The 23,226-nt window shown below is 40.9% G+C and overlaps 1 protein-coding gene across 4 annotated transcripts in view; it reads left to right on the forward strand.

Moving 5' to 3' along the window:
* Positions 1-23,226, forward strand: part of LOC126253627 (mucin-5AC-like) — a 142,199-nt gene that overhangs the window by 109,970 nt on the left and 9,003 nt on the right. For all 4 annotated transcript variants that reach the window (XM_049955104.1, XM_049955106.1, XM_049955105.1 and 1 more), the window contains 2 exons: positions 1,314-1,511; positions 10,494-10,639. In XM_049955104.1, the coding sequence (XP_049811061.1) occupies positions 1,314-1,511; positions 10,494-10,639 (344 nt within the window). The remainder of the gene's footprint in view (positions 1-1,313; positions 1,512-10,493; positions 10,640-23,226) is intronic.

Genomic DNA, 23,226 nt, shown 5'->3' on the forward strand with positions numbered 1-23,226 from the left:
CGTGTTATGATTCTCTTAAGGAACATCTCATTCTCATTTGTGCTATCCAAAAGCTCAGATTAGGAGGTGAAGGTCTTCTGGTCTTGACTCATACACCTTGGGTCGAATTTGGTGGCAACACGATGCATTCCAAGATGCTGTGTCAGGATTTCATGATATGATCCAGCTGAAGTGTTACATTCTTCTGCAATCTCTCGGACAGTCAACCTTCCATTTACAAACACAGTTTCGTTGACATTCCTGACGTGCATTGTCGGTAGACGTCGAAGGACCTGCTCAATGAGGACCATCCTTAACTTCCATCCGCCCATTTTTAAACCATGTAAACCATTGGTAACACAGTGAAGCTCAAGCATTCGTTGCTGTAGGCTTCCTGCATCATAAATTGTGTGTCTCCGTAGAGGTTTTCTTGAGTTCCATGCAAAATTTAATGCTGATGCGTTGTGCCACTAACTCTGCCATTTCGAAATTTGCTAACTATGTGACACAACGTTATACTCTACACAGCATCAAACAATAACTAACAGACATAACAAAAATGAACCTTGTGGCAGTTACATATTAGACACAGGTGTGTGCAGTGATGCCAAACCACATTTCGCTTCAACACACTATCAGCTCAAACTTACGAATATTCTGGAAATTTTTGCACAGAACTCATTTATAATGACTTTTCTGTGTCATTAGTTGAACAAAACAACTGCCAAATAGTGATGTATCACATCTCGATGCTTTCTTTGAATTAACCCGAGTCGGTAGTACGTGATATAAATTGAAAAAGTATTAAGTAAATGCTAAGCTGTATATTAATTTCCAACACACAAGTTTGTGATTAGAGAGTACTTATATGTTCTAATTTGGATTCTGATCACTCCATTAATGTAACTAAACAAAATCACCATATGAAGTGGCACAGTAGTTAGCACACTGAGAATCACTTTCAAACAGACCACAGTTCACATTCTCTTTCAGTTATCCAGGTTTAGGTTTACCACAGTTTTCCTAAATTGCTTGGTGAATTTCACAGTGGCTGCCTTCGTTTCATATGTTGGGTCACTGTTTGCCATTTTTAGCATTTGCAGTGCAGAATCAGAACAACTACATTTGTGAAATTATTTTGTCTTGTGAAACACTGATTGAATTTTTTTCTCCTTGGTATTTATCCAAAATGTTTTGTGTGTTTTTCATCCTTATATTACTCTTAGGAAGAAAAATTAATTGTTGGTACTGTAACATCAATCAAAAACTGTTCATTTTCAAAGAAAACATGCATGGTTGCATTTGCAGTGTTCATGTTTGTTTGCTCTCGGCAGGTCACGTTCTCCATTCCGTGGACCACGCTGCAGAAACATCTCCCAGATAAGTGACCGTGAAAAACAGCGTCAAGTTGAGGAACGCCGAGTCATTTATGTTGGGCGCATTGATGAAGGAACTTCGAAGGCTCAGTTGCGGAAACGTTTTGAAGTATTTGGTCCAATTATTGACATAAGCGTTCACTTCCGAGAACATGGGTATGTGCAAAAGATAAATTTGACTGAAAGACCTTTAAGCCAAAGTTGATTTTTCACTGATGGTCTAGGAATCGTAATATATGGTTAACTGATCAAGAAGTGGTACACCAAATCCATTCATAAGAAAAAAGTTCCTATCACAAATGTTCCTATTATTAGTTATACTGCCATTGTTTAAGACTAGTTAATCATAGTTTGTTTCTCAGTTAGAAGCTTCACTTTGTGACAAACTGCTCTTTCCACGTTTCCAAAAATATTGACTTTTGCAAATTCATGTTAGGTACACATGAAATTGTGCTTTGTCTTCATTATTGATACATTGATTATATGGCAATGATTATTACTCAGACAATATAATCCTTAAATATCTATGTCTACATCTACACTCTGCAAACCACCATGAGGTGCATGAAAGAGGATAAGTTTCATTATACCAGTTATTAGGGTTTCTTTCAGTTCCATTCATGTATTGGAGTGCAGGAAGAATGATTGTTTGAACGTGTATGTGTGTGTGCAATAATCATTCTAAATTTATCGTCACAATCCTTAAGTCTGTGGTTCATAGGGGTTGTAGTATGTTCCTATAGCCATCATTTAAAACTGGTTCTTGAAACTTTGTTAATAAGACACTCTCGGGATAGTTTATATCTATCTTCAATAATCTTCCACTTCAGTTCCTTCAGTATCTCCGTGACATTGTCCCACAGATTAAACAAACCTGTGACCATTCGTTCTGCCCTTCTTTGTATACGTTCAGTGTCTCATGTTAGTCCTATATGGTACAGGTCCCATATGCAATATTCTTGAACCAGTTGCACGAAAGATTTGTAGCAATCTCCTTGATTGCACTTCCCCAGTATTCTACCAATAAAACAAAGTCTATGTGATATGATACACTCCATTCCAAAATATGATACAGTTCATGTCTGAAAGTGACACACTGTCGCGTACTGTCCAGCCACCACCCACACAGCTGTGTACCACAGGTTGCCACCCTTTCCCTGCATCAGCAAAACCAAAGGAAACCACATCTCCAGCAGTATACTTGACTGCTGAAAAAGAAAAGCCTCCAAACAAAAACAAAGTAAGCCAAAATCGCGAGAGCCAGTGTTGGGGAAAAAGGAGACTCTTGCACCATCTGTTGTTGTATACAAAACTGTAGACTGTCCTCTGCAACGTGTGTATATAACTGACTGAAACTGTAATGGATGCTGTGAACAAATCTGTGAGATGAAGTTACTGTTTAATTCCTTTAAATACTAGTGAGTAGCAACATTTTGATATTGAAATTCAGGAATATATGAAGAGATTTAGTGCTATTGCACATTCAAGAGAATTCAACATCAATGCAGAAGATTTTGAGTGACTTAAATCTCAAAATACGATCACGCCACACTACATTTCAGCACATGCAGATAAGTTGCAACATCACTGTACTAAACTCCAAAGGATCCTACTGACTGATTCTGTGTTTATATAGTGTTACTAGGTGCGTGCTTGCTCATGGCAAAGCAATATTGTGCATTTGGTGTAATATTTACATAGTAAAAAGTGACTGCTAAAGTATTAGTAGACTGCAGTGCCATCTTTTAGCAAGAACAAGCACTCCTAAGGGTTGCTAATGGTGAATACTGCACAGTAGCACCATCTCTTAGCGGCAATAGACATCCCGTTATGGGGTGACTAACACAGGTGCAGCGTATGTCCAAACTGTGACACAAGTGGACCAAATTATGCTCAAATGCCACGCATGTAATGAGTCATTTTTCTCAGTTTTCTCACAAATGAAAATATTCCTGGTATTTTTACACCTCATTGTAGCTTCCCTGAATGAAGAATGAATGTGAGATCTTAATTGGTTGTTTCAGAATCACAATTTTCCAGTAACAATCCATTCGGTGTCTCCTCTTGGGTCTGCCAGGTTTATATCCTCCATCAAGGCCATGGCTCCTACAACTTGTGATACTGTCAGTTGACACAAGGGTTTATTCATGTCTTTGAAAGCTGTAACTGATGCATGGACATCGGTGGAATATCCCATCCCATCCTATCAAAATGAACTTTTCTCCTTGAGAGAGCAGAAGTGCACGACAGTTCAAATGTTATCATCTCCAGAGCTGTGGTTCTAGTGACATTGAGTTGGAGATTCTATCAATGAATAGTGTATAAAACATGACTGACTCCTGTGTGTAAGGTGGCACATGTCAATTTACTCCTACCAGTTGGTCATTTGATACTGATACAAGCAGGATGCCTTTCCCCGTTTAAAGTACTGAGTTCTGTTGTGGCCATATCTAAGGTGCAAGAAGCATCGATGCATTTTCTTCAAAGCATGTATTCTAGCCTGTAAGTTCGCAACCTTTCGGCAATCTTTGCCCCAGTACTCCCTTTCTTCGCGATATAGACAGAGGGGGTCTGAATTTTGTTGTTTCTTCTTCTTGTCAGCCTATGTTTTAACTTTCATATGGAAGGTAGGTGCTATGGGTACATAATTGTCTTGTAGAACAATATCTCCACATATTCTGTGTGTGTGTGTGTGTGTGTGTGTGTGTGTGTGTGTGTGTGTGTGTGTGTGTGTGTGGTGATTCCCTCCACCTCCTCACTGAGAAACTCCACCAGATGTGTGAGATTCCTGTTGTGGATATTTTGGATTCTTGCATGAGTAAGCCAGGTTCTGCAAATTTCTTCTGGGAATGCATGTAGCAGTTTGGGGACACACACTCTCCCATAAGAATCCACATCCTCTCCTAGTGCTCTTAGAGCTTGAATCTGCTTATGGCAGTCAATGTAAGTGGTGTTGACAGTCTGTGGACTGGTTGAAGTAGGAGAATTAAGGTTCTCTAAGAAGTCAATGTGGCTTTGTATAATCCTGTTCTTATCCCCATACACGGATTACAAAATTCGTTTCGTCTGCTCATATGTGCCAGCTTTAGCAGCAATCCTATTGACTGAATCCTGATTTAAATATCCATGGAGGAGTATGTGCTTGTTCATAGGCATGACCATTGGATTTTTGTCTATGGAGGCTGTGAACTGCTCCCAGAATCGTGACCATGCTTCTATGTCACCTGAGAAGGGATGCATTTGGGTAGGCAACTTGATATCTGCATAATTGTGCTGGTGAGCTGCTGAGATTGACAAATGTGTATCATCTGTAGTTCTATGTGCTGAATGTGCTTCTCCTAAAAGCCCTTTCACCTTTCGGATGGTGCATTTATGCATTTTTCAGTGTAGGCTTCACAAGCTTCTATGTCAGCCTCATGTTCCGTGGCATCTGGCAGATCCTGTATCTAGTCACTGAGTTTAATCAGCTGTTCTAAGGTTTCCTGCAGGCACTCCTAACAGTGTCTGACTTCCTCTGGAGGCGTAGAAACATCAAAAATTCCAGGAGTTTTTTATTGTCATAGTTTTGAGTTAAATGTCCCTCATGTGCTCAGGTGAAGAAAGATCTGGTGATCTTGTTGGCTAGACCATTTGTTGTACACCAGGTTGAGTACATTGTGTCAAAGGAGCCGAATGTGGACGTCTATTGTCCTGCTGGATTTGTAGCGTCGACTGGTAAGAACTGATGCTCCAACAAAGAATTTTACTTAAGCCCACTAGTGCAGAATAAAACTGCAGCAATAAAACATAAATGAGAGAAAACCACCAATATAAAACTTACATTGCAAGGAAAATGCACTGTTTACAACAACAAAACACAGTGGGGACACAAGTGTCTGCTGACAGCAAAATGTGTCAAAGGCTTTAGGACAAAAACTACGAAATACTTTGTAACAGCAAACTGTTTTCGATGTGTGTCGCGTCACAACTGTTTAAATTAGGTTCCTTTGAGCAGTTTCCAGCAGGCTCATGTACATACGTGAGTTGAAGTCATATATGAGCAGTGCCTTCTTCCGCTTCTCACTACAAGAAGCGTGGCTGTTGGATGTATAAAATTCACTTATGCACAGAGTAGTCAGGGTTGTAGTGGGAAGTAATCCCCAAGTGACCCATGTGTGTTTAGTGATTTTTGCTGTTCTCTCTGTTTTGCAGCTCTCATGTCAAGTGAAAGGAAAATGGATTTCTGTGGCTGGGAGCTAGCAGATGAATTAAAACACATTCGCGTAATTAATGAAGACTAAAATATGTTATTAGTTTGTTTTCCAATTTTATTTTATTTCCAAATTATTGGCAATGAAGCATTTAATCGGTTTGCATAACAAGGAAGTTATGTTTGTTGGTTTGTTAAAAGAGATATGGCTTTTATAAATCTTCCCCACAGAGGCAGTACATTTATTTGAATTGTTTGCTGACTTGAAAGTGCACTTTTCCATCTTCTAGAATGTATGGCACTATGCCATAATAAAGAACCAAACATGTGGTAATGCAGCAATAGTACTCCAAGAAAAGTGGCTTTCTGAAAACCACACTGAAAAGGTTTAGCAGAGTTTTATGTATCTGCCTTCCATGAAACACAATTTGTTTTGATCACAAGACATCTTTCAACACTTGTTTGGTACCTCCGCTAAGCTTGATATTATTTAAAGCATGAACAACACAAATGTGTTGTTTATGTTTTAAATTTACAGAATTCTTCAGTAAATTATAGACTGACAGCGCATCGTGGTTTATCATTTTAATTTCCCACGGTTTTATATTTTCTCCTGGAGTAGAGTATTAACTGCCAATTGTACAGTTTCTTGGCTTCACAAGTAACCTTGTTAATTTTTATACAGTTTGAAAAGGTCATGGAAAGCTTATACTTCTTAGCTCTGGTGTAAACCATTTTCTTTTATTTTTACAAGAAATTTGTATTCTTTCTTACTAGCTTTTCACAGTGCTGTGTGGATATAAACTAGATTGAAAATTGTACATAATAGTATTGCATAGTACACATAAAAAAGAGAAATCTATGTTAAAATCACCACATAGCAAAATATTAGGGTATTTTGAGTTGTAGGGTCTAGTTTTGAGATGAGTATTGTGCCAAGGACGGCTTTCTAATTTTGCATTCCATTTCTGGATAGGATATGATTAAACAATTACCCCCAAGTACAATAACTCTGTGTGTCCCCTCTGAACAACATGCCGCACATGATTGTGTGATGCCACAGTATACAAGAAATTCTGAACAGAAATGTAGTGAAAGGTGTATGTGCAGAGCAAACACCAAACATGGGCTTCCTTTGTCATCATATCTGTGCACGCGCAGTAATGCCTATCTTCTGGTGCTCTCTGGTAACTGTTCAAACAAACCTATTTCTAACAGGTCTGTGTATGTCCGTCTTTCCAGAGATGATTGCAGGACTTGGCTGTTTGCTACCTATTTCTAATACGTAGTGGGAAAATATCATGGATAGTGGTTTGAGAAACGTTACTTTCAAAGTAAATTTCCTTTTACACAAAGTGTACAACTTTTCAGTGAGAATGTGTGATGAATTAAATCACAGACCATTTGACTCTGCCGGCCGCGGTAGTCTCGCGGTTCTAGGCGCGCAGTCCGGAATCGTGGGACTGCTACGGTCGCAGGTTCGAATCCTGCCTCGGGCATGGATGTGTGTGATGTCCTTAGGTTAGTTAGGTTTAAGTAGTTCTAAGTTCTAGGGGACTGATAACCACAGCAGTTGAGTCCCATAGTGCTCAGAGCCATTTGAACCAGCCATTTGACTCTGTCAAAACTTAACACTTTCAGGGCCAAACACTAAGAAAAATTTTGGGCCCAGAAGCCCAAACATTTATGTCGTCATTTGTGTCTGATATATCTTAAAGTATAACACACACAAAAAAGAGCAATATTATATATGAAACCTTAGTTTTTCATGTAGATATACTGTATGTTTATTAATTTAAACCATGAACCTTTCCTATGTGTGTGTTTGTGCTACTTGACTGTGATGTTACTGTTGGCTGACTACATCATGTGTCCTATGCTCTGAATATCAGCTGGCAAGATAATATCATGTGAGTTATGATTGGCTGATAAAATTGCGTTGTAATTTCTCTTTTTTAGTGCTTCAAAAACTAACATGCTATGATTGATGGAATTCATATTTATACTTCCGCAATACAAAAATATGCAGTGTTCATGTCGCTTTACACGAGATAGCCATCCAAAACGCTTTATTTTTTTTTTTTTGCTGGGTTTCATTTCTTAAAGTGCCGGGAAGTTCCACACCAGTGTATAAAACCCACCATTTGAAGGGTTCATAAGTTTTACAGTTCTGAGGGAAAGTATACTGTCACTTAACATGGAGAAAATGTGTCTTTTCCCTGGGAAAAAGTGTGTTTTTTAGTGCGAAAAATTGTGGTTTAACTGGGAAATGTGGGACCATTCCCCCCTCCCCCCTCCCTCCTGCATATGCATCCTGATCAAGAGCGAACATTGACAGGCAAGCTTAAGCATTAACCTGTTTGGCAAGACTTTCGAGTTATAGTGCAAGGAGAGTGGCCACTGAGTTCTATGCCTGTCTGAAGAGGTGGAGGAGGATGATATACTTTTTTTCCAGCAACCGGATTACTGCTGAAGCACACCTTTGCTCCTTACGAAATAAGTTGCGAGGTAATGAAGAACTGAAGTGTATTTATGAGGAAACCATCTAAAATTACATTAAAATTGATCAGGAGGAAGTTGCACCTCAGAACTACCCTTGTTATGATCTCACAAACTTCCAATGATCTTAGTGTGTGATGAGGACCAACCCTTCTTTGGAAGCTGGTGGGAACTCATGATAGGCTGTGCAAGCATCACTTGAGGAAGGTGTTTGGTCGCTCTCAGGTGAGTGAAGAGAGCCTAAACACCATGCTGATAGGAATAAAAGCCACAATAAACTCAAGACCCATCACTGAAGGGGGGGGGGGGGGGGGGGAGATGGCATTGACTCCAGCTCACTTCCTAGATGATGGCAAACTATAACCGTGGTATGTGGGTCAGAATCAGCAACTAGAGAGCATCATGCAAAGGAGTTCCATCGAAGGCGATAGATCACTGAGGTCATTCGGCATAGGTGGAAAAATGAATACCTGCTGCTGCTACTAAGAAGCTACTGTGAGGTGAAGGGATACTCCCAAGAAGACAAAGAGTTGGAGAAGTCGTTCTATTTCAGGAGGACAAAAACCACAGCACTTGTGTAAAAAAGCAGTGGAAGAGATGTGGCATTACTGAGATGATAAAATAAGATGAATCATTCTCCAGCAGCTGGATGACACAAAGATCTGTGACTGGTGGAGCTGGTCCATCCACCTCGAGATAGGATGTTAGGGAATAAGAGATTCTTTAACACCATCTGTTGGTGATATATAGAGAACTGTAGACTGTGCTGCTCTCTGCTGCGTGTGTGCATAACTGACTGAAAGTGTAATGGTTGCTTTGAATAAACCTGTGAACTGAAGTTAATGTTGAATTCCTTAAATTGCTAGTGAGTAGCATCAGCCAGAAAAGTATGCCTGTAACCAAAGCTGTGCCAAGTACACAAAACAGAAAAGAATCTGAGGAAACTGATTCTAATTTTGATGTCTCTTTGAAGAGTGAGACAGCGTGAATGGTGTAAAGTCTGTTTGGAGAATCCACACCAGGTCCTGTTGTAATGACTTATCCAGCACTTGTAAGTGGAGGTGATAATATCTTGTCTAAATCTTGAGTAGGAAGGGGAATACATACAGCTTCAGATGTCTGCTGTATACGAACAGTAGTGGAAATGACCCTAGAAGACATTGTTGTAGAGCCTGTGAATAAGGACAAAATAGTTTTCAAATTAAATGAAAACATTTTTATTATTAATAAGAGTGATAAGATGCTACTGCTACTGGGGTTGGAAACATCAGATGAGAAATCTTCTTTGTGCTTAACGATCCTGTTGCTGTTGTTGAAGGGTTGAGGGGTTTCATTTGCAGTCTTTATCTGTCCCAGCGGACTGTCATTTTTAATGATTTGATGTTACGGATGAAGATCTGCCTTGTTTATGTGTTTACCTTGTTGTCACTTGTAGGAATTGTAAATATTTTATTCAAATATATATAATTTTTTAAGGCTTCTGCAATGAATTATATTGTATGAAGTATTTCCTCAAATTGCAAATGGTGTGGATACTTTCTGTCACAGCAATTTGTTCTAAGTGTATGCCTGGTCAGTCCCAGTGCTTTTCTGGTGGACACATTTTAATTGCCAGGCTGTGCACCTTATCATCTAAATTAGATGACAGTATAGCGAAGATTCTACGCACGGGGGCCCGGGTTCGATTCCCGGCTGGGGTGGGAGATTTTCTCCCCTCGGGGACTGGTAGTTTTGCTGTCCTCAACATCATTTCATCCCCATTGTGGACGCGCAAGTCGCCCAATATAGCTGCGCACTCAATAAGACTTACACTTGGCGGCTGAACTTCCCACCTGGGAACTCCCGGTCACTGACGCCATACGATCATTTTCCATAGCAAAGATTGATCGTAAAACACATAATTGATAGTGTAGTGACTCATTTGACGTATCGTATAAGCTGTGTTTTTCAGGCTATTATATTCCCCAATATCTTGAAGAACACAATTGTTGTTTCTGTTTCTGAGGATGACATAAACAGTCCTGAAAACTACAGGGTAATATCCCTCATTCTCATGTTGAATGTCATAGAGATCTCTATAAATTTGAAACTTAAGTTATTTTAAAAATTATAATCTAATCTCTTTGGCTTTTAGGTCTGATCTACACCATTGAACCTGTAAAAAATATTGTTACATATGTTCTCAGATGTTGTGAAAGTTATTTTATTCTTTGCTTGTTCCGTATCCTAGTACGAAGTAAAATTACAATTCTGTTATGAGACCCTTATTTCTAAATTTTAACCTTATGGTTCTGGGGACAATAAACTGAGTTAATAGAGGTGCAACATATTACATTTATATTCTTAACTACAAACTCTCATTTGCTTCTCTGCTTCACTAATATTTTATGCATCTTACAGCTTTATTGCTACCATATTGTAATTAATTATGGTATTAAAATATTTTCTAGGGACAATTATGGGTTTGTAACATATATGTATAAAAAGGATGCCTATGAAGCTGTTGAACATGGCAATGATGATCCACATCTTCCGCAATATGACCTGTGTTTTGGAGGTCGGAGAGCATTTTGTAAGACAAGATATGCAGATTTGGGTAAGTAGAGGGGGGAGGGAGAGAGAGAGAGAGAGAGAGAGAGAGAGAGAGAGAGAGAGAGAGAGACTGTAAAATCTCTTTTCAAAAATGCTTTATTTTACATTTTATGTGTAGTGTTACGTAATTATAAGAAAACATAGTATAGAAATGGAATGTAGATTTTTATGAACATATTCTTATGTAGGTGGACTAACAGCTCAACTTCTGCTATACTAGGTTCTATTCATAAATGCCATTGATTGTTGGGGGCCATGAATGACTAAAGTCTAGTTGTTAGACCTTAATTATTTGTCCATGAACCTTCAGGGCTGCTGTAGGATTTTTTCCTTTTAGTAGGCAATGCTACTTTGGTGTACTTTCTTCCCCTCCCCAGCTGTTCATTTTTAACATTTTCTTCATAAAACTAGGTCAGTTTAGTGCAAATCTAGATTTATTTTTAATTTACTGATACATAGTTTGTATTGTAGGCACAGAGCCAGTACCACAATGGTATAAGATTAATTGACAATAAACTGTGAAGATGCTTAAGTTGTTAAAAGGATGTTTGATAAGATAGAAGAAATTATTCACATTGTTAAAGAAGATGAAAAATTTAACTGTGATGGGGGACTGCAGTTAAATTGCTTGAAAAGGAAATGAAGGAAAAATGGTAGGAGAATGTAGACTGAGAGAAACGAATGAAAGGGAGAGCCATATGATTGAAATTTCCACAGAGCACATTTTACTCATTGCTAACACCTGTCTTAAGAATCATAAAATAAGTTTGTATATGTGGAATAGACCTGGAGGCACTAGGTGGTTTCAGATTGATTATCTAATGATAAGGCACAGGTTTTGAAATGAGACGGCAAAGTGTATCCATGAGTAGGTGTGGACTCAGCCGTATTTTATTGGTTATGAACTGCAGATTAAAAGTGAAGAAAATGCAGAAAGGAAGAAAATTGAGGAGATGAGACTGATAGTGGAGGGTTTCAGAGGAAGCAGGAAAGGAATACTATAGAAGATAAATAGGTAGCTTTGAGGTATTGAATAATGAAGCCATCAGAGGGTCAGGTCAAGTAGGCAAATAAACTAGACCCAGTACAAGTAGAAATCCTTGAATAATATATCAACTTTTGAATTTAAAAAGAGGAAATGTATGAGTGAACCAGGCTAAAGAAAATAACTTGTCTAAAAATGAGATTGGCAAAATGGCAAAACAAGAATGGCTAGAAGAGAGACGCAGAGCTGTAGAAGCATACTTGATAATGGGAAAGGGAGATGCCCCTATAGCAAAATGGAAGACCTTTTGAGAAAAGAGAAACACCTCTGTGAATTTCCAGATCTCAGATGGTAAGCTAGCACTAAAGCTCACAGGAAAAAAGTAAAATGTTAGATAGGCAGGCTATAGCAAGCATCACATTTATAGAAAAGAGTAATTTAACATCAAATATCGATTTAATTTTCTCATAATACTTCCCCCCATGAACCATGGACCATGCCGTTGGTGGGGAGGCTTGCGTGCCTCAGCGATACAGATGGCCGTACCGTAGGTGCAACCACAACGGAGGGGTATCTGTTGAGAGGCCAGACAAACATGTGGTTCCTGAAGAGGGGCAGCAGCCTTTTCAGTAGTTGCAGGGGCAACAGTCTGGATGATTGACTGATCTGGCCTTGTAACATTAACCAAAACGGCCTTGCTGTGCTGGTACTGCGAACAGCTGAAAGCAAGGGGAAACTACAGCCGTAATTTTTCCCGAGGACATGCAGCTTTACTGTATGATTAAATGATGATGGCGTCCTCTTGGGTAAAATATTCCGGAGTTAAAATAGTCCCCCATTCGGATCTCCGGGCGGGGACTACTCAAGAGGACATCGTTATCAGCAGAAAGAAAACTGGCGTTCTACGGATCGGAGCGTGGAATGTCAGATCCCTTAATCGGGCAGGTAGGTTAGAAAATTTAAAAAGGGAAATTGGATAGGTTAAAGTTAGATATAGTGGGAATTAGTGAAGTTTGGTGGCAGGAGGAACAAGACTTTTGGTCAGGTGATTACTGGGTTATAAATACAAAATCAAATAGGGGTAATGCAGGAGTAGGTTTAATAATGAATAAAAAAATAGGAGTGCGGGTTAGCTACTACAAACAGCATAGTGAACGCATTATTGTGGCCAAGATAGACACAAAGCCCATGCGTACTACAGTAGTACAAGTTTATATGCCAACTAGCTCTGCAGATGATGAAGAAATTGATGAAATGTATGACGAGATAAAAGAAATTATTCAGGTAGTGAAGGGAGACGAAAATTTAATAGTCATGGGCGACTGGAATTCGTCAGTAGGAAAAGGGAGAGAAGGAAACATAGTAGGTGAATATGGATTGGGGGGAAGAAATGAAAGAGGAAGCCGCCTTATAGAATTTTGCACAGAGCATAACTTAATCATAGCTAACACTAGGTTCAGGAATCATAAAAGAAGGTTGTATACCTGGAAGAATCCTGGAGATATTAAAAGGTATCAGATAGATTATATAATGGTAAGACAGAGATTTAGGAACCAGGTTTTAAATTGTAAGACATTTCCAGGGGCAGATGTGGATTCTGACCACAATCTATTGGTTATGACCTGCAGATTGAAACTGAAGAAACTGCAAAAAGGTGGGAATTTAAGGAGATGGGACCTGGATAAACTGAAAGAACCAGAGGTTGTAGAGAGTTTCAGGGAGAGCATAAGGGGACAATTGACAGGAATGGGGGGAAGAAATACAGTAGAAGAAGAATGGGTAGCTCTGAGGGATGAAGTAGTGAAGGCAGCAGAGGATCAAGTAGGTAAAAAGACGAGGGCTAATAGAAATCCTTGGGTAACAGAAGAAATATTGAATTTAATTGATGAAAGGAGAAAATATAAAAATGCAGTAAATGAAGCAGGCAAAAGGGAATACAAACGTCTCAAAAATGAGATCGACAGAAAGTGCAAAATGGCTAAGCAGGGATGGCTAGAGGACAAATGTAAGGATGTAGAGGCTTGTCTCACTAGGGGTAAGATAGATACTGCCTACAGGAAAATTAAAGAGACCTTTGGAGAGAAGAGAACCACTTGTATGAATATCAAGAGCTCAGATGGCAACCCAGTTCTAAGCAAAGAAGGGAAGGCAGAAAGGTGGAAGGAGTATATAGAGGGTTTATACAAGGGCGATGTACTTGAGGACAATATTATGGAAATGGAAGAGGATGTAGATGAAGATGCAATGGGAAATAAGATACTGCGTGAAGAGTTTGACAGAGCACTGAAAGACCTGAGTTGAAACAAGGCCCCGGGAGTAGACAACATTCCATTAGAACTACTGATTGCCTTGGGAGAGCCAGTCATGACAAAACTCTACCATCTGGTGAGCAAGATGTATGAGACAGGCGAAATACCCACAGACTTCAAGAAGAATATAATAATTACAATCCCAAAGAAAGCAGGTGTTGACAGATGTGAAAATTACCGAACTATCAGTTTAATAAGTCACAGCTGCAAAATACTAACGCGAATTCTTTACAGAAGAATGGAAAAACTGATAGAAGCGGACCTCGGGGAAGATCAGTTTGGATTCCGTAGAAATGTTGGAACACGTGAGGCAATACTAACCTTACGACTTATCTTAGTAGAAAGATTAAGGGAAGGCAAACCTATGTTTCTAGCATTTGTAGACTTAGAGAAAGCTTTTGACAACGTTAACTGGAATACTCTCTTTCAAATTCTGAAGGTGGCAGGGGTAAAATACAGGGAGCGAAAGGCTATTTACAATTTGTACAGAAACCAGATGGCAGTTATAAGAGTCGAGGGGCATGAAAGGGAAGCAGTGGTTGGGAAAGGAGTGAGACAGGGTTGTAGCCTCTCCCCGATGTTATTCAATCTGTATATTGAGCAAGCAGTAAAGGAAACAAAAGAAAAATTCGGAGTAGGTATTAAAATTTATGGAGAAGAAGTAAAAACTTTGAGGTTCGCCGATGACATTGTAATTCTGTCAGAGACAGCAAAGGACTTGGAAGAGCAGTTAAACGGAATGGACAGTGTCTTGAAAGGAGGATATAAGATGAACATCAACAAAAGCAAAACGAGGATAATGGAATGTAGTCAAATTAAATCGGGTGATGCTGAGGGGATTAGATTAGGAAATGAGACACTTAAAGTAGTAAAGGTGTTTTGCTATTTAGGGAGTAAAATAACTGATGATGGTCGAAGTAGAGAGGATATAAAATGTAGACTGGCAATGACAAGGAAATCGTTTCTGAAGAAGAGAAATTTGTTAAAATCGAGTATAGATTTAAGTGTCAGGAAGTCGTTTCTGAAAGTATTTGTATGGAGTGTAGTCATGTATGGAAGTGAAACAAGGACGATAACCAGTTTGGACAAGAAGAGAATAGAAGCTTTCTAAATGTGCTGCTACAGAAGAATGCTGAAGATAAGGTGGGTAGATCACGTAACTAATGAGGAGGTATTGAATAGGATTGGGGAGAAGAGAAGTTTGTTGCACAACTTGACTAGAAGAAGGGATCGGTTGGTAGGACATTTTCTGAGGCATCAAGGGATCACAAATTTAGCATTGGAGGGCAGCGTGGAGGGTAAAAATCGTAGAGGGAGACCAAGAGATCAATACACTAAGCAGATTCAGAAGGATGTAGGTTGCAGTAGGTACTGGGAGATGAAGAAGCTTGCACAGGATAGAGTAGCATGGAGAGCTGCATCAAACCAGTCTCAGGACTGAAGACCACAACAACAACATAATACTTGTCTTTTACAGGAGTTAAATGTGGATAATAAAGTTCAGGTAAGAGGAGCATAGAAGCTTCTAAAATATTGTGCTACAGAAGAATGCTGCAGATTAAATAGTGAAACTGGATAACTGATGAAGAGGATCTGAATCCAATTGAGAAGTTACAACTTGATTGAAAGAAGGAATAGGTTGATAGGATACGTCCTGAAGGCCTGAAGGAATTGTTAATTTCTTAATGGAGGGAAGTTGGGGGGAGGGAGGGATAAAATTTATAGATGAAGACAAAGGCTTGAAGTTTCAGTAGTTTTCAAATATGAAGAGGCTCGCAGGGGATAGACTGCCTGGAAAGCTGCATCAAACCAGTCTTTGGACTGAAGACAACCAGCAGCAATAATAATGTAGGAAAGTCTGCTCGTGTTCCAGAAGGAGAGTGGTAGGTGAAAAGTTAGTAACACTTCTTTACTATTGGGTGTTTCTATGTGCCACGCATCAGTTGCAGTGTGAGTTTGCAGATACTTTAATAAGATAGACAAGCATGGAGAGCTGCATCAAACCTTTGACCAAATGCCTTAACAACAGCTTCTGAACTGAAATGCCTTTCTGACTGCTTGGTGAGAATGTAATTCGATTGAAGAAATGGCCTTGTATATTCTGTTCCAAAAATACTTTAGTATTGACACTTCGGCAGGAGAACTTGGATGTGTGAAACAGTTGCCATTTCCCATATGGAAATTAAATTTACACAATTCACTAAGTTTTGATATCCAGTTTTCTTGAATTTTGGAGAGGTCCTACGCTTTTATTATTGTTATTTAACTATCATCTTTAATTGAAAGAAAATCAAATTAGCAAGACATTTATTATTGATGGAAATGTGTAATGTCCATAGTTTGAGATTAGTTATGTGTATCGTCCAACCAGGGCATGTCTTGGGCACAAGACACAAGTTGGAGCGCCAGTCTAAGAGGGAATAAAATCTTCTCGGTTTTCAAGCCGTGTCAGTTCAAATAAAATTCTCGAGCTTTTGATGGCCTCTCCATCATCATTGTCAGGAGTAAAACTACTGACTGCCAGGGCTGGCACTATTTCCTGCATGTATACCTATGATTATGGCCACTGGACGAATTAGAGAAGGCCAAAACAACATGTACACAGAAGATGAGGTGAGCAGCTCATCGTGGCTCCTGCCCGCTGCGGGATCATGTGGTGTCAAGTGGTGCGAGAGGCCAGCACCACACTTGCAACTGCTGCTCCCACCTCCCTAAAGGCAATAAGCATCTGCTGTTGCTTCCTTTCGACATCCAGAACCCACCCCCATGCCCTACTCAGTGTGTATTCCTGGTCTCTCTTGAAATTGTTGCTGTTCATTGTAATCTCAGCCACATCTTTTATAACGTAGTCCCAGTATATTGACACATGGCCAAGACTCTCGTTTTCTCAAACTGTTCATTTTGTGTCCATTTCCAAGGCAATGGTCAGCTACGGCTGACTCACCAAACTCCATTTGTTTAATATGTCTCTTGTTCTCAGTACAACACTCTGCAACTGTGCAAATTGTCTGGCCAATATAGATACTGTCACTCTCGCAAGGGACACCATACACTCTGGGCCCACGAAGAGTTATGTTGTCTTCAGCAGGATGCAACACATCTCATATCTTGGGGGCAGGTCGGAATACTGGTCTCAATCCATGCCTCTGTAGTACGCGTCCTAACTTGCTGCTCGTTGCCCCACAGTATGGCAGGAAAGCTGCCGGCTCGGCTTCTTCTGCCAGTTTACGAGACATGTTTGTTAGATGACACCTGAAAGCATTTACAATGTCCGTTTTGCTGTAGCCATTCTCCCAGAACATGTGCCTCTAGTGCTGCAATTCAGACTGTAGGTGGTCGTCGTCAGAAATAACTTTGACTCTGTGTATTAATGTGGTCAGGACCACTTTCTTGTGTACAGGGTGGTGAAAACTACCGGCATTCTAATATCGATCAGTGTCCTTCAGTTTCCTGTACACTGTATGACCAAGTCAGTCCCAAGCCTTCCGCCCAACTGAAGCAGTGTACTTTCACCATGAGGATATGGAAGGCGTCATAGACATACCTAAGGAAGCAAGATGGATGCAACACTGCAGAGTTCAGAGCCTGCTCCTCAAAGTGCTCCATGAAGAAATTCTCAACTGCAGGAGACAGTGGTGAGCCCATTGCTGTGCCATCTGTCATTTCATAATGTTCGTCACAGTACAAGAAGTACATTGTCATTAGAACAGGATGGAACAAATTGACGATTCCAGGTGGAAACTGTTGAGCCGAAAGATCCAGCGTGTCTTATACTGGCGCCCAAGTAAAAAGTGACCAAGTCCAGAATAACCATTAAATTGTTTTGACCTATTTTCATTTTCGTGAACGTTTCAACAAATGTCTGCGAGTTTACATCATGGTGTTCAAATGACCCACTTGTGGCAAGATGTGTTGCCAGTCTGTAGGTGAGCGAGCTGATTGCACTAACAATGGGCCTAAGAGGAACATGTTCATTATGTACACTCCTGGAAATGGAAAAAAGAACACATTGACACCGGTGTGTCAGGCCCACCATACTTGCTCCGGACACTGCGAGAGGGCTGTACAAGCAATGATCACACGCACGGCACAGCGGACACACCAGGAACCGCGGTGTTGGCCGTCGAATGGCGCTAGCTGCGCAGCATTTGTGCACCGCCGCCGTCAGTGTCAGCCAGTTTGCCGTGGCATACGGAGCTCCATCGCAGTCTTTAACACTGGTAGCATGCCGCGACAGCGTGGACATGAACCGTATGTGCAGTTGACGGACTTTGAGCGAGGGCGTATAGTGGGCATGCGGGAGGCCGGGTGGACGTACCGCCGAATTGCTCAACACGTGGGGCGTGAGGTCTCCACAGTACATCGATGTTGTCGCCAGTGGTCGGCGGAAGGTGCACGTGCCCGTCGACCTGGGACCGGACCGCAGCGACGCACGGATGCACGCCAAGACCGTAGGATCCTACGCAGTGCCGTAGGGGACCGCACCGCCACTTCCCAGCAAATTAGGGACACTGTTGCTCCTGGGGTATCGGCGAGGACCATTCGCAACCGTCTCCATGAAGCTGGGCTACGGTCCCGCACACCGTTAGGCCGTCTTCCGCTCACGCCCCAACATCGTGCAGCCCGCCTCCAGTGGTGTCGCGACAGGCGTGAATGGAGGGACGAATGGAGACGTGTCGTCTTCAGCGATGAGAGTCGCTTCTGCCTTGGTGCCAATGTTGGTCGTATGCGTGTTTGGCGCCGTGCAGGTGAGCGCCACAATCAGGACTGCATACGACCGAGGCACACAGGGCCAACACCCGGCATCATGGTGTGGGGAGCGATCTCCTACACCGGCCGTACACCACTGGTGATCGTCGAGGGGACACTGAATAGTGCACGGTACATCCAAACCGTCATCGAACCCATCGTTCTACCATTCCTAGACCGGCAAGGGAACTTGCTGTTCCAACAGGACAATGCACGTCCGCATGTATCCCGTGCCACCTAACGTGCTCTAGAAGGTGTAAGTCAACTACCCTGGCCAGCAAGATCTCCGGATCTGTCCCCCATTGAGCATGTTTGGGACTGGATGAAGCGTCGTCTCACGCGGTCTGCACGTCCAGCACGAACGCTGGTCCAACTGAGGCGCCAGGTGGAAATGGCATGGCAAGCCATTCCACAGGGCTACATCCAGCATCTCTACGATCGTCTCCATGGGAGAATAGCAGCCTGCATTGCTGCGAAAGGTGGATACACACTGTACTAGTGCCGACATTGTGCATGCTCTGTTGCCTGTGTCTATGTGCCTGTGGTTCTGTCAGTGTGATCATGTGATGTATCTGACCCCAGGAATGTGTCAATAAAATTTCCCCTTCCTGGGACAATGAATTCACGGTGTTCTTATTTCAATTTCCAGGAGTGTATCTTCAGAAGTCCATAAAGCCTGGGAGGACTGTCGGTGTGAGGTACTAATTTCTTCATTACTTAATGTGGCAAACCAGTTTCCATTAATAACTGCCCTGTCTTCCTGACTATAATTTGTGTTGGATCGCGACTAAGCTTCCAGTACATGTCATCTTTCAATAAATGTAGCACCTTCTGGCAGTAGTCTTCAGTGTTCAGAACCACAGTGGCATTTCTTTTGTTGGCTGGCAAGACAACCAATTCCTCATTTTCTTACAATTAGCATAAGCTACATCGTTCCTCCTAGCTGATATCTGATTTCGGTGGCTTAGCTTTCGACAGTATATGGCTGGTGATTAGTCTGACATCATCATCAGCTGCGTCGTGCGAGAGATGCCGCGTGCACTGCTCTATTCCACTAATAACCTCCAAAACTGACAGATGGCGCAGGACTAGTGAAAAATTAAGGCCATTACTCAGTGCTGCCACAGAGCTGTTGTCCAGTTCGTGTTTGGAGAGATTAACAGTTGTTCTGTGGGCCTTATCATTCTCCACGTCAGTTCCTCCAGTCAAAGTTGTTGCATTGCTTGGATGTTGTTTTGCACAATCTAGAACACTATTGTGCTGCCATGGATATGTCTACCCACTCCCAGTCGAATGGTGACAAAGTTGATGACTATCAAACAGGTTTCTGGCATTAAGACGAAGCTCATATCTTGTCTGCTGTATCCTCAGTCTCACTTGGCATGACTTGTCCTCTTCAATATCCTGTCCACTGCAGCAGTTCAGATGTGGTTCTTAACTACAGCAAAGTGAGGAATTACCTCCTTGTCCTCGCAGCGTTGCAAAAATGCTAAAGAACTGAGCAGATGTGATCTCTTTTTGTGCAATTTTTCCTGCAGTCTCACACTGTGCGTTACGTCCTCACCATAGAGGAAAGATGTGTGTCCACGGAGTCTTTCACGACGACTTGACTGAATAAAATCTTCTCGCATTTCAAGGCACATCAATTTGAATAAAATTCTCAAGCTCTGCCTTCATTATCGGGAGTAAAACTACTGACTGCTGGGGCTGGCACTATTTCCCACGTATATGTCTAAGATTACTGCTGCCGGCACTTATCAGAGAGGGCTGAAACAACGCAAGCACGGAAAGTTAGTTGGGTAGCTCATAGCAGCTCTGGCCCACTGCGGGACTGAGTGATGTCAGGTGGCACAAGGGGCCGGTGCCACATTAGAAACTGTAAGATTTCTGTATGGGAAGTAAAACAATTAGGAACATGCGCTTGGGGTGCCAGTGGTGACCGTGTTCAAGATTTGTATACACTTTTATCACAGTGGCAGTGCCATATGATAAGGTGCTTGTGTTGGAGAAATGTTCTTGGACCAGCACTGCGTTCAACTACAGTTGACTCAGGTACTTCACAACACATCCATCTACAAATCTAGCTGCTGTTTTATTAGGTTGCTAGTCAGTGTAGTTTGAATCTAATAACTTTTACTATCATAGTCGTAATAAAAACAACACTTTACAGACAAAGAAACCAAAATGACTACATCAAGTTCTCCTGCAAGACAGCAATGAACGTCCTAATGCTGTAGAAGCTTCGCAGAGAAATGACATCACATCCCCTGTATTCTCTTAATCTCGAACTACCACACTTTAACATTATCCCTTCTCTGTCCAGCAATTTTCGAGAAGACTCTTTCGTTAGTGATAGTTAGGGGCCTGAAAAATTCGCATTTCGCAATAAATGCGAATGTAGATGCAAATTCTGCCTAAAAATGCAATATTACCCAAGAGACCTTGTTTCATAGGGATTTGATCGTATTCAGGTTAACTACATTGTCAGAGATAGTTTGTAATAACATTATTTTCTGCCTATAAATATCGGCAAAGTAACCAGTTTTCATCTATAGAAGCCCAGTTTGAAAAGATAGTGTGCATAAGAATGTGTTTGCAAAATAAAAAGTGTACCAATGCAAAGACAAAACAGTGCTCGCGATGCTCCAGTGCCACACCAGTTATGGGTATTTGAATGGTCCGTATAAGATGCACGTCGCATAATGCGAAGTAGGACTCAGATGTTGCCTTTTATGCAACAAAATGTGAAGCAATAACACTAAGAAACTGTCCAAGCTGGAAGGTCATATGAGAAGGTGTCACTCAAATAATACAGGTAAAGATTTGGGATACTTCAAAATATTTAAAGTAAAACTTAAAAAGAGGCCCACAGTGGCCAGTATGTTTGCTTTATTGTCACAAAGACACAGTGGTTTGCGTGTGTCCTACAATATCTCCCATCTTATAGCAAAATCTGGAAAACATTTCAGTTTGGCAGCCATTGAAGAAGTTTTAAAAACTGTTTTACACAAATCTGCTTATGATACGCTCTAAAGAACTCCTTTGAGAAACGCAGTTCAAAGATGTCTTGGTGAAATGAATGACAATCTTGAAAGCATCTTTTGTAATTAATATTCAAATGACTCATTTCTCCATAAGACTGGACGTGTCAACTTTACGTGGTAATGAAGATTATTGTAGGGGTAGTGAGTTTTGTTACAGACAAAGACATCCATATACAATTGCTGTTTGCAATAACTGTGATAAGTCACTAAAGGTAAATTAATATTTAAACATTTTCAAAGATTAGTTCATGGAAAAAGCAATCCCTTTATCAAATATAATATCAGTGGCAACAGATGGAACACTTATCATGTATGGGCACTGTTGTGAGGATTTACTAGCCATTTAAAACAAAACTTTCCTAGGATGCTTGCAGTGCATTGAATCATCCATTGACTACATTTAGTTGCTAAAACTCTTGAGTGTTAGAATGCATCAATCTCCTCAATTTGTCATTAATATAGTAACCTCAAAGCAATGTGTTGAATTCTAGGTTATTTGTGCAGTGTAGTGAAGAAGAAGATACGGATAAGAACCTTAATCTGTTATTCCTTCACACTGAAGTATATTGGCTGTCAAAAGACTTTTGTTTGACAAGATTTTTCTCACTTTTTGAGCGTGTATGGGGCTTGGATCCTAAAGATCCATTTTTAAAAGAAAATTTAATGAAGTGGAAACCAGACATTGGTTATTTAACAGACTTGTTTACTAAATTAATGAGGTTAACCAGTTACCTACATTCAACATTTAAATGTCCTTCACACAGGCTTTGAAACCAGATTTGAAGATGTTTTGACTATGGAAATACCACAGTGGATTATCAGTCCATACAGTGATATTGGAGAAAAGTATGTCATATTACAAGATGATCTGTTCAGAATAATTACTAATCAAGATCTTGAAGTACAGTTTAGAAATGGATATCAGCAATTCTGCCAGCAGTTCCATCTTCATACATCATGGAAAGGGGTCTCAGCATGGTTTCTAATCTTCTTCTTCCCAATCTGCATGTCTCCAGCGAAACTTACTGAAGTGAGCAGCACTGTATCAGACATGAAGTTCAGAAGTTAGTGTAATGAGTACACTTTTAACTGGGAAGTTTCAGGTGGTGGGTGTTTTGAACCGTGATTGCGTTAAATGCTGCTAGAGGTCAGGCCTGATCTACCTCATTTTTGCTGCTGCCAACCTCTGCAAGCAATTTTGTGGTAGCCTTTACCAGATGCTTTGTACTGTGCATTGCTCATTGTTTTCTTCTCGTATTTTGAAATGACTGAAAACATTAATTCTGGTCCATCGCAGATTGAGTACGACACTCACAATACCAGAGGGGATTGGGATCATTGTCACTGTTACTGTGTGTCAGCTCTGCTTTTGCAGAAGCACGGATCACAGTTGCGAGAGGCTAGCGGAGCTTGTCTCCCCAAACCGCTCCTATCCCTTCTGGTAGTAAAAATGCTATTTTATGTTTGCGGATGACAGATTATAGTCTTCACACTCTGCATTATA

The sequence above is a fragment of the Schistocerca nitens genome, chromosome 4, assembly GCF_023898315.1.
Source record: "Schistocerca nitens isolate TAMUIC-IGC-003100 chromosome 4, iqSchNite1.1, whole genome shotgun sequence".
Classification (NCBI taxonomy): Eukaryota; Metazoa; Arthropoda; class Insecta; order Orthoptera; family Acrididae; genus Schistocerca; species Schistocerca nitens.